At 39.8% G+C, this 12168-nt stretch overlaps 1 protein-coding gene across 2 annotated transcripts in view; it reads left to right on the top strand.

Moving 5' to 3' along the window:
- The window catches only part of itpr1b (inositol 1,4,5-trisphosphate receptor, type 1b), an 83493-nt gene that overhangs the window by 15792 nt on the left and 55533 nt on the right, over window positions 1-12168 (top strand). The window contains exons 10-32 of one of the 2 annotated variants that reach the window (XM_062442113.1): window positions 76-180; window positions 408-452; window positions 1166-1320; window positions 5374-5473; window positions 5555-5715; window positions 5939-6080; window positions 6165-6323; window positions 6415-6587; window positions 7056-7175; window positions 7265-7456; window positions 7750-8001; window positions 8098-8239; window positions 8330-8483; window positions 8950-9143; window positions 9234-9357; window positions 9454-9508; window positions 9614-9779; window positions 9909-10076; window positions 10244-10315; window positions 10401-10538; window positions 10647-10772; window positions 10948-11148; window positions 11296-11547. In XM_062442113.1, the coding sequence (XP_062298097.1) occupies window positions 76-180; window positions 408-452; window positions 1166-1320; window positions 5374-5473; window positions 5555-5715; window positions 5939-6080; window positions 6165-6323; window positions 6415-6587; window positions 7056-7175; window positions 7265-7456; window positions 7750-8001; window positions 8098-8239; window positions 8330-8483; window positions 8950-9143; window positions 9234-9357; window positions 9454-9508; window positions 9614-9779; window positions 9909-10076; window positions 10244-10315; window positions 10401-10538; window positions 10647-10772; window positions 10948-11148; window positions 11296-11547 (3396 nt within the window). Of the gene's footprint in view, window positions 1-75; window positions 181-407; window positions 453-962; window positions 1080-1165; window positions 1321-5373; window positions 5474-5554; window positions 5716-5938; window positions 6081-6164; window positions 6324-6414; window positions 6588-7055; window positions 7176-7264; window positions 7457-7749; window positions 8002-8097; window positions 8240-8329; window positions 8484-8949; window positions 9144-9233; window positions 9358-9453; window positions 9509-9613; window positions 9780-9908; window positions 10077-10243; window positions 10316-10400; window positions 10539-10646; window positions 10773-10947; window positions 11149-11295; window positions 11548-12168 lie in introns of those variants that run through there. The other variant, XM_062442122.1, reaches the window with a different exon arrangement.

Here is a 12168-nt window from a genome sequence, read left to right as displayed (position 1 = left end):
GTTCTTCAGATAAAACCTAATTGAGTTTTTTTTGTGTGTGTATGTCATGTAACTTACATTTCTTTTGCTTGCTAGGTGGTCCACCATGACCCATGTAGGGGAGGTGCAGGCTACTGGAACAGCTTGTTCAGGTTTAAACATTTGGCCACAGGGTGCTATTTGGCTTCAGAGATGGGTGAGGTGCGTGTCAACTTCTTCTGTACTCATGAATAAGGTTTATTAGTTTTCATACAGTTTATATCTGACATAGTAGCATAAAGCCCAGATTAAATTAGCAAAATACTTACTTTGTTGGTCCAGGTCTGTATGCTCTAGACATACAGGTAAATATGATGCACAGTGTAGAGACCACAATTTAGAATGAATGTGGTTGAGGTGGATATTTGACATGTGGGTGTATTTCCCAGGTAAATCCAGATTTTGAGGAGGAGAGTGCTGAGCAGCGGTCATCGGTAAGTCAGCCTGATCTCATCCCCTCTGAGTGCTTAGCAGTGTCACGCTTGCTGCCCTACTGCTATTGATCTCATCTGATCAATTCTGTGCTGGATCTTTACTTTCTGCTCTAGGTGGTGGACTTTACACCCTTTAATTTCCAGGTACTGTCATATAATCTTTACTTGGCTGCAGACCTACTCACTGCCTGAAAGTTTGCATGTTAAAACATGTCACGGAAATCTGTCATTGTCATATCTGCACATGGATCATACTGTCTTTGCTGGTTTGTTGTCTGGTACCCTGAATCATTACTGTCACCTAGGTTGTGTGGGCCTTCATGTCAGTAGCAGTATGTTACCACAGGGTGTCACTATGCTATCCTCCTAGCTGATGCATGTTATACTGGAAATCACCATTAGATGGCAGTGTTGTACAAATTATTATTGACCAAAATAGGAACGTTCCGTGTACCTGAAGTTTTTGAATAATGTGTCAACAAGGTCCAGCAATCTGAAATGATGAATGAAGCTGATTTCACTGATCAGCTCTCAATCTGACTGAAGTTGTGCAAATCAGTGAAATCAGCTTCAGAGGTGACTAGTCTTTTAAAGTGAAAACCCTGCATACTCCATGGCATCAACTGGGTTAGGATTGAAAGCTCGGTTTTCTCTATTCATTCATGTAGTTCACAGGGTTTGAACCCTCACACTGCATGTTTTTCTTGCTCTAGCTGGATGCAGATAATGAAGCGTTGCGGGGTCGTCTGCGAGCACCACAGGAGAAAATCATGTACACCTTGGTGCCAGTCCCAGACGGCATGGACATCTCTTCCATTTTTGAGCTAGACCCCACCACTCTGAGAGGCGGGGATTCCATGGTGCCGAGGTATAAAAATAACACACATACATAAACAATCAAGAGATATATGCTAATTCCTACATTATTTTGGAAATCACTTAAAAATCAAATCACAACTCTACCTAAAACTATACATATTGAAAATAATTGTGTTTGTCAATGTAAAAATGCTCAAGGCTGCTTAATACTCTTCCCATCAGCATACAAATATGACCAAAACAGCTTAAGTTGTCAGTGTGCTATCTTAGAACTGCTTTGGTGGAAGGTCGAACAGCCTCGGAAACCCCCTACACCCTTCCTTTCCAAATTGGGCAGGCTGTGTCGGACAGTTTCTGATACTTTCCAAAAACAGCAAGCAGACTTTGACCTTCTCTCTTCAGCTCTCTTTTTCATTTGTTGCACAACTATTATTGTCACTTTTCGTGTGTACAGCTGAGTGCCAACACTATGAATGCCTCCAAGAGGAGACTCCATGAAAATGTACACTGGTATCCCCATATTTAAACAATTAGGGTGTCTCCGCTCTTACTATGATGGCTGACTAGTCACTCTGCCTTCGAGCAAGGCTGTTCGGAACAACTACAAACACTTTTCTATGTGGTCCGTCACCATTTTGTACGAACTAGTTATTTTCTTCTTTCTGTGTGAAGCCAAACATTTGGTCCATCCAACTTGGAATTACGAGACACCACTATTTTACAAAACACACGTCTTCCCATATTGCATAAACAAAGCATATGGAAAAAGGAAAAGAAGAGCAACATAAACAAAACAAAAATGTATAAGTTTCATATATGAACAGCCAACTCAAGTCTTTGTTTATCATCCATATTTACAAAATTTGTATCTATTTTTATTTCATTAAACAAAGCATCACACAGTTCACAAAAAATAGGGTAGTAGAAAACAAATTGGAGCTAATTTTCTATATCATTTGTCTCTGATAAGACTATGTCAGAGACCCTTCAAGGGAAACATTTTACTGGCCTCTAATGGAAAACATAACATCAGGGATGTTGGAAAATGTGGGGGAAATATGTTGAATGACAAATATCTCAACACCAGTCAAACCACAGTGATGTCAGTACTACCACAAAGCATTCAGAGGCAGCAGTAAACATTTGACTTGTGTGTGGTGTTGAGGGGGAATTTTGGAGCATCAGTAGGAAGGGAGTGTCTGTTTCTGAGGGTTTGTTTGGGTTGCTGCGGTGGGCCTTATGTATATTCTGTTATGTCTGGTTTAGCAGCTGTTTGTTCTGGTCACTTATTGACTGGAGTCACTGGACATTCAAATGAGGTTTTTGCCCAGTTTTCTGTGTTTGTTTGGCTCTCGGATAGAATGCTGAACTCTGTTGAGCATACTGTGGCTATATCTATGGAGCAGAGGATAAAAACTGTTATTTTATTGGTTATTTTATTGTTTTTTCAATTACTATTCAAAAGCTGTTTACTTCTGGGTGTTTACTTTATTGGGCAGACTTTGGGTTTGTATGCAGACCCTTCTCAGTACATGGTCAATGCAATACTGTAAGATTTTGCTAACATGAAATGGATCAATATAATAATGATAATGATACAATGCAAAGCTAGTTTTTTTTATTTTATTTTTTTAATCATTTTTAAAATAATCACAAATGCCTGTTTGGTTTGTCTTTGTGGATCTTTATGTATTGGTCCCCTCTAGATGGTGTGATACTAGCCAAGCAGGGTAATGGAAGTCCACTATGGCTTGAAAAAGGAAACTATTGGGCTGTGAGTGGGCATGGGTAGTGGGCACAAAGGGGAACAACTACATTTCAAAATGCCATGTAAGATAACCAAAAAACCACAAATCAGATTAAAAAAAAACATGCATTCATACACAAACACATCATCTGTCTGAGAATTTTCCTATCAGCAGCCTATCATTCAGAGTGAGTCATACTGAATCATGGATTGAATGCATCAAAATATTTGACATGAGACTCGCAGTTTTAGTTTGTATGAACATGTTGTGATACAGCTAATGCACTTGTAGATAGAAGCAGGCTCTTTGTCATGATGTGTTGCCTCGCCTTTGGCAGTGCCTTTGTTTTCAGGCTTACTGTATGTCGCTAATGGACTTCTGTTTTGCTCCTTTATTCTTAGTGACAGTATTGTGTGAGCAGGATTGTGTAGTTCTGAAATTACAGTCGCGTATTTGTCCCCGTTACTACATGTCAGATAAGAACACAGCCTCTCAACGTTGTATCAAAGCCTCCATTGTGTCACATCGTCAGGTGCGTGCCTGCATGCTTCAGGCTACTTCCGCCAGCACCGCCCATTCCTACCTGATATAACCCTGCCCCTCAAACTTTAGCCAGGGGACTAATTAATGCCTGGGAGAACCGGTACACAAAGGTAAGCCTGTTAGCTTCAATGGGCGGTTATGTAATGCCTGCCAAGTTTATGGCTACTGTCTGCTGTCTGTGCTAAAGGCCTGACAAGTTGCACACACACCTACTCACACACACACACACACGTGGAGCTGGTATGAAAGACGTACAGTAGTTGGCTCAGTCATTACTATGTGTAAAGGTTTAGTGCTTAATGGAGAGGGATGATACTGTACAGGTCACTACTGGCTAATCTGTAATCGTGCCACACACTTGGCTGAGGAAGCCTTTGTAAGCAGTCTCCTTCCTACCGTTGACATTTGTTTATGTATCTTGCTCATTTGTTATATCTGAGTAGCATGATTAAAACAAAGATAGCAACTGATATATCACAAGACACTAACTAAGCACTTTATTGGATATACCTGCTGGCACTGTTCCATAGAGGTGTTGATTGATAGTTTAAGGTGGTGGGTTAATAAACTGTGATATATTTAGAGGTGTTTCTGATATTCTATCCTCCGCTTCTATGTAAATGGAGGGATATACACCATGTGCTAGTTACAGTACATATTTAGAAAGCATATCAAGTTAAGGGGAAAACTCTTACTGCACTTTCAATGACTCTAAATGTCTCATGTGGACTAAAAAGGCATGATGATGGATGGTGGACGAGTGTTAATTTTACTTGATGTATTTTAAAATTAAAGACCAAAAACAATATCATCATTCTCATCAAAACGCATACGACTGACTACTACAGTACTTCTAGTCCTTCTACAGTAATAGTTTCTTGTCGTTGTACTTCCAATTCAAGTTTATGCAAATCACTTTGGCACTAGAGAAAAAAGCCATAGGGTCGTTAGTCAAATCAAAAGGTTTTATTCCCATGGGAACATGAATATGCTTCAAGTTTCGCAATCAAACTATTAGATTTTAAGATATGTAGTGTATTAATTTTATGGCCTGAGGAAGGATCTAGAGAGCAAAGCTCATTGTGTGTCACCAATGGAAAGAGGACCATGAATGTTCTCAGTAATCCTAGTAATTAAGTCCAATTAGTTGCCAGACTGCAGTGCCTCACTAACAGACTGTGTAGATTCTAAGATCTTAGTAAAAACAGATCCAATACATAGAAGTTAAAACAAATCCAAAACTCTTTGAGTTGCTCACAAACACTTTGAAAGGACTGATGGATGTTGGTGGCCATCTATACTGTTGCAAGGTTCAAACATGTGATAAACCCCATGAAGACACCAAAGCCAACAATGGAATGTATAACGAGTTTTTCATTTCTTGCCAATACCTGATATAGTTTATTAATCTGTTCCATCTGTTCTGGGTCACATGTTTCTTTATTACCATGAAAAGGGCCAAAAATAGGCTTTGGTTGAAAATAGTCCTAAAAAACTTCTGTTTGAGTAACTTAACAGTTTCCAGGAGTTTTAAATGACTGGGCCTTGCTTTAAAACAACTATACATTTTTAGTACTGTAGTTAATGCATTTGTAGTGTAGTGTATTTGCAGTAGGAAAGATGAGGTTTGAGACCAAAAGAAAGGTAAGGAAAGCTGGAGAAATGGACCAATGCAATGTTGGTTTTTTGTTTTTTTTGTTTTTTACAATAATAGACATTGAACTGTCCCTGATGTCACAGATTTGAATAGCACTCTGTTACCCTGTCCAAGTATCATTCAATATTCCTCAACTGATTCTTTTACTTTCTAGGAGCTCCTATGTGAGGCTAAGACACTTGTGCACCAATACGTGGGTTCACAGCACCAACAACCCAATCGACAAAGAAGAGGAGAAACCTGTTATGTTACGAGTGAGTAATTAATGGTTGTCCATGTGTAGCACAGGTGAGATTGTCTGAACAGTTTATTTTAAAAACATTTGATTTTTCCAGATTGGAACATCAGCAGTAAAAGAAGACAAGGAAGCTTTCGCCATTGTACCAGTGCCACCAGCTGAAGTGCGTGATTTAGACTTTGCCAACGATGCCAGTAAAGTGTTGGCGTCCATTGCCGGCAAGCTGGAAAAGGGTACCATTACCCAAAATGAAAGGAGGTAAACAATTTGTGTAATCTACAACATACTAAATTATTATTTTACATGTATGTATTGCTTTTGTTTGACCTTGTACATTTCTATATTTAACGTCTAATGAGTGGTAGGAAAACATAATTTAACAGATTCTCACAGAAATTCAGTTTTAATGCAGTTTCCAACATTAAGATTATATTATACTGTATGTGTTTGACCTGTACACTTACATATGTACACTCTCCAGGTTTGTGACCAAGCTTCTGGAAGATCTAGTTTTCTTCGTGGTGGACATCCCTAACAGTGGGCAGGATGTTTTGGAGATCATGGTTAACAAGCCTAACAGAGAAAGACAAAAACTCATGAGAGAGCAGAATATCCTGAAGCAGGTTGGCCTCAAGCCTTAGAAAATGTTTATGTGCTGGTTTTAATTTTCTGATTTGCTACACTGTCTGACATTATTGCCCTTTCAGATTTTCAAACTGCTCCAAGCACCTTTCACAGACAGTGGTGATGGTCCCATGCTGCGGCTGGAGGAACTAGGAGACCAGCGCCATGCTCCTTTTAGACACATTTGCAGGCTTTGCTACAGAGTGTTACGCCACTCTCAGCAAGATTACAGGAAGAATCAGGTGGGTGGACACAACAGTTCCACTGTGTCCCCTAACATTATATGGCCTTTTTTCTTTGTAGTAATTATCCTCCATTTCCTTCTCTTTGTAGGAATACATAGCCAAACAATTCCGCTTCATGCAGAAACAGATAGGATATGATGTGCTGGCAGAAGACACAATAACAGCTCTACTCCACAACAACCGCAAGCTGCTGGAGAAACATATCACTGCTGCTGAGATTGACACATTTGTCACTCTAGTGAGAAAGAACCGGGAACCAAGGTGAGGCTCACAGGAAGGGACGGGCCCTGGCTGGTATCTTAAACTGGCATAGAAGCGGGGGACTGTGGCCAGTTAGGGTCAGATTTGTTTGTATAACAGCTCCCAAGGAATGTAAATCTATGCAGATGTATTCAAATGTGTGCAGAGGAGTATGAGTGGTACAGTTTGTGCATGATCTTGGCACTGCAGGTAATTTGCTGACAGTTAGTGTGCACTTATGTTTTGTTTAAGTCCTGTCAAGTGTTGTTAATGACATAAATCAGGTTGATCCAGAGGTTTGAATAAAGGAGGCTCACTGTTACTGGGAGAGCGAAACACAGCGTTATTATTTCAAACTCTTGTACTTCCTGACATAGGGCTGTTTATATAATCTGAAACATAATCTAATGAATACAATAATGATGCATATCTATTAACCCTTATTCCCTTATGGAAAAAGAAAAATCATGTAATGTGATCTGTATGCAGGTTTCTGGACTACCTGTCGGATCTCTGTGTGTCCATGAGCAAGTCCATCCCTGTGACACAAGAGCTCATCTGCAACGCAGTGCTGGATCCTAGCAATGCTGACATTCTCATTGAAACTAAGTTAGCCCCTCATTTTTTCTCAATTTTCAGAATCTTTGCTAAGCTGAAAGAGCATTTAGAAATAATTTTATTGTGCTGTGCTTCACCAGATTGGTCCTGTCGAGATTTGAGATTGAGATGACAGCAAATGGAGAGAGTCCCGTGGAGGCAGAGGACGAGGAGGAGGTGTGGCTGTTCTGGAAAGACAACTGTAAGGAGATCCGAAGTAAGAGTGTCCGAGAGTTGGCCCAGGATGCAAAGGAGGGCCAGAAGGAGGACCAGGAAGTCGTCAGCTACTATAGGTCAGACAACTTATTAATTATGCACATATAAAAACATGCGCACTGTTGTAAGATCTGATTGGATATCTTTTGTCAAAGGAAAGGTAGATAGGTGGCATGTACTGTTTTGCTTGGCATATGACCAAACTATTACCTTCTAAAAAAAAAAAAAAAAAAAAATGGTTCAGTAGCAGCAAAAAGAAAAAAACAATTACACCACCACAATAACACAAAGTAATATTCAAGGTTCAGGAAGAATAACTACATTTTGATGAAAAAGATACAATTCTTACATGCATGATTTTTCTTCATAGGTGCCAGCTGAACCTATTTGCCCGCATGTGTCTGGATCGTCAGTACTTGGCCATCAACAAGATCTCTGGTCAGCTGGACGTGGATTTGATTCTGCGCTCTATGTCTGATGAGGACCTACCCTTTGACTTGCGGGCCTCTTTCTGCCGCCTCATGCTGCACATGCATGTGGACCGTGACCCCCAGGAGCAGGTCACGCCTGTCAAATATGCCCGTCTTTGGTCTGAGATTCCTTCTCAAATCGCTATCGATGAGTGAGTTCTACTCATGAATATGCTTATTTTAAATGTATTTCCACTCCAGAGATCTTGGTTAATCTCTTAGATGTGATTCTCCTTGAATCTCTGCAGCTATGACAATGATGGGACCACCAGAGATGAGATCAAAGAGCGATTCTGCCTCACCATGGATTTTGTGGAGAACTACCTGAGAGAGGTGGTGTCACAAAACATTCCCTTCTCTGACAAGGAGAAAAACAAGCTTACCTTTGAGGTATTGTCTCTTTGGGAAATCATGTGAACATACTTGATGTCACAATGTTTAAAATAAAATCTTAATCGAGGTTTTGAATTCTTTCTGTAGGTAGTGAACCTGGCAAGAAACCTCATATACTTCGGTTTTTACAACTTTAGTGACCTGCTCCGACTGACGAAGATATTACTGAACATTTTAGACTGTGTCCATGTCAGCACCATTTACCCCATCAACAAGATAGAGAAAGGAGAGGAAAACAAAGGTAATCCGTCAGCTCCTAAAGCTCAACTTACTCATGTTCGAAATATCATTATTATAAAACTTAATGATTGGTTTTTCAAGATAATGTGTAATAGACTTACCATCCTTACCATTTTTTCCTTAGTTTTAGTTATTGTATCTTGCAAGAAATACAACTAAATAGATGTGTATGGAAAGTATCGATAAAAGCATTGGCAATAAGGTGCCAGTTAATTATATCATGTAAGTGTTTGTAGGCAAGTGAAATAGTCATATTTTACATAACAAATAAACTATTATCTCTGCATAAACTTTTTCATGTCTAACAGTGAAACTATATTAAAAAAGTATTCAATTAACTAATTCACCTCTTATGTCGTTAATAAACACCAATAGGGTCTCCCCACGTAATGTTGCTGTCAATATGAGTATTTTACATGTATGTTAACTAGAATATTGTTTGCGTGTTTCTATGTGTACTACTGTAGCTGGCAGTAATGTAATGAAGTCCATTCATGGAGTTGGGGAGCTGATGACCCAGGTAGTGCTGCGAGGAGGTGGCTTGTTGCCCGCCACACCGACTCATCAGCCAGAGGGAGATGTGGTTAAAACCCAGACTGAACCAGAGAGAGAAGACATCATGGTCATGGACACGAAACTCAAGATCATTGAGATTCTACAGGTGAAGACATCGGGAGATTGTTTTCTCCTCAAACCCAAACACTTAGTCCTGTTGTCTGAATTGTAACTTTTTTTCTTCTTTTTCCTTTAGTTCATTTTGAACGTACGGCTGGACTACAGGATCTCCTGCCTGCTCTGTATTTTCAAACGAGAGTTTGATGAGAACAACCCACAAGGAGATAACACTGCCAATAATGTCACAAGTCAGATGCCAGGTATAATGCCACTTATATGATAACAACGTAAAACTTGATATTTGATATCATTTTGATCTGTGAGGATTTTAATCATCGAATTTGAACTTAATCCAGGAAATCTTGACTTTGAGAATATTGAGGAACAAGCAGAAGGGATCTTTGGAGGAAGGTAATTCAAAGCTAGCTCAAACCTTTAAGTTTTTAAGAATGGCTTGAAGAACATTTCGGTTAAGGAAAGATTGTGTATGTAATTTCTGTTTGACTGTACTTTCAGTGAGGAGAACACTCCACTAGACCTGGATGACCACGGTGGTCGTACCTTCCTAAGGGTCCTGCTACACCTCACAATGCATGACTACCCACCTCTCGTATCTGGAGCACTTCATCTGCTCTTCAGACATTTCAGCCAGAGACAGGAAGTCCTCATGGCCTTCAAACAAGTAACTTTAACTTTTCATTTTCATATCTGACCATGAACACATCTGGCCTAGCTTTCATAAATGGAAATTTAGAAATTAAAAAATATTCTGAGATTGAGTTTAATGCTTATCCTCTTGACATAAATTTAGGTCCAGCTGCTTGTGACCAGTCAGGATGTTGATAACTACAAGCAGATCAAGTCTGACCTGGATCAGCTGCGATCTATTGTGGAGAAGTCTGAACTGTGGGTCTACAAGAGGCAGGGAGAAGATGGGATGGACGGAGATGGACCTTCAGAGTCTGATAGCAAAAAGAAGGTACAGTAGGTCATCAATACTCAATGGAAACAAAAAAAAGACTGATGCATTTGGTAATCCTACGATAATCTCATGAAGAGGCTAATACACTGCAAAATACAATGTATCAGGGTAATGCTATAAAACTTAAAGGACTACATTTTTACTTATTGTCTACATGTTTCTAGGGAGATTCACCTGGTTCAGACAAAAAGAAGACAGAAAGCACCAGTAGTTACAACTACAGGGTTGTAAAAGAGGTATACTCATTTGTATTTATATTTTGTACTCCAATGCTTGTGATGTGTTGCCTGTAATTAAATCCCCTCTTCTGTGTGGGTCCAGATCCTGCTGCGTCTCAGTAAGCTATGCGTCCAGGAGGGAGCATCGGGGAAGAAGAGTAAGAAACAGCAGCAGAGGCTGCTGAGGAACATGGGAGCCCACAGCGTGGTGCTGGAGCTCCTACAGATCCCCTATGAAAAGGTGCAATGCTGGAATTGAATATTGTGTTGCTTTCATGTTACACATTGGCACTTTCCCATAAATGTAATGGAGTAAAAAAGAAGTCTGACGCTGTGTTATCTGTAATAGGGCGAGGATGTCCGAATGCAGGAAATCATGAAACTTGCTCATGAGTTTCTGCAGAATTTCTGTGCAGGAAACCAACCAAATCAGACTCTTCTCCACAAGCACATCAACTTGTTTCTTAATCCAGGGGTGAGTAGTACACAGATCTCTCACTCATAAGGATTGATTCCTAAAAAGAGTTCAATTTCCAAAATACAGTGTTTTGGTAAAACAGATATGAAGTTTATCACCATCAGAGAAAGTGTTTTTTTGTGTAGCTCCCATTGATGTGTTGGTCCTCTTCTCATCTTTTCTGCTCTCCTAGATTCTAGAGGCAGTCACCATGCAGCACATCTTCATGAATAACTTCCAACTGTGCAGTGAGATCAACGAGCGTGTGGTTCAACACTTCGTCCACTGTACTGAGACTCATGGTCGACATGTCCAGTATCTCAAGTTCCTGCAGACCATTGTGAAGGCTGAGAACAAGTTCATCAAGAAGTGTCAGGACATTGTCATGGCTGAGGTCGGTCCAGACAAAAGAAATTAGTAGTGCTAGTGATATCTACTACAGAGGAGATAGTGATTTTAATGAAAGAAGAATGATGTGTTTAATATCAGTGTAAAGAGTTGTGATACTAATATACTAACACTGTGACTCTTTCCCACTCAGCTTGTGAACTCGGGCGAGGACGTCCTGGTCTTCTACAACGACCGTGCTTCCTTCCAAACACTAGTCCAAATGATGCGTTCAGAGCGGGATCGTATGGATGAAAACAGCCCTCTAATGTATCACATCCACCTGGTAGAACTGCTTGCTGTCTGCACAGAGGGCAAGAACGTCTACACTGAGATCAAGTGTAACTCCCTGTTGCCCCTGGATGATATTGTGCGTGTCGTCACCCATGAAGACTGTATCCCTGAGGTATGAGTAATGAGTTTTATTCAATTATATTGAAGTGAAATATGTAAGTATTCTGATATGTTGTGTACTGAAACATACTGATGGGGATTAGAAATAAGGTTAGAAAAACTGATCAACTGTTACTCAAATAATTTTATTGCTGATATTTAACTGATATCACTTGATGCAATTTATCATCTTTATAGACCTTTTTTTTTTCAAATGCAGAGGTACACTCTAAGCCCTGACAACAGGCGTTGATGTGTAGAATCAATGGAGTTCCCCTTAAAACCTTTTTGAGTTGATTTACATACACACCCAAGAAGATGAATCTCGATCTGATCATCATGAAAATGTTTGTTAATCAAATACATATACTGTATATACCATATGATTGTCATGTCTTTGTCATCATGCCCTTATTTTATGACTATTATTGGTGTCATAACCAAAGTTTCAGTTTACCATAGTGTCCTCCGCATTCTCCAGGTGTGGCACTATGAATGTAAGGCCAAAAGTCAACATGAATCATATATCAATCATGTTGTCATTGAGTCAACATGGGCAAAAACCTCTAAGAAAGATTTCCATTGCATGGTTGAATGCATGTCATGTCTAAAGATTGAGACTGTCCTAAGACAG

This window comes from Scomber scombrus, chromosome 3, assembly GCF_963691925.1.
Source record: "Scomber scombrus chromosome 3, fScoSco1.1, whole genome shotgun sequence".
Lineage (NCBI taxonomy): Eukaryota > Metazoa > Chordata > Actinopteri > Scombriformes > Scombridae > Scomber > Scomber scombrus.
This window is presented reverse-complemented; position numbering and strand designations above follow the sequence as displayed.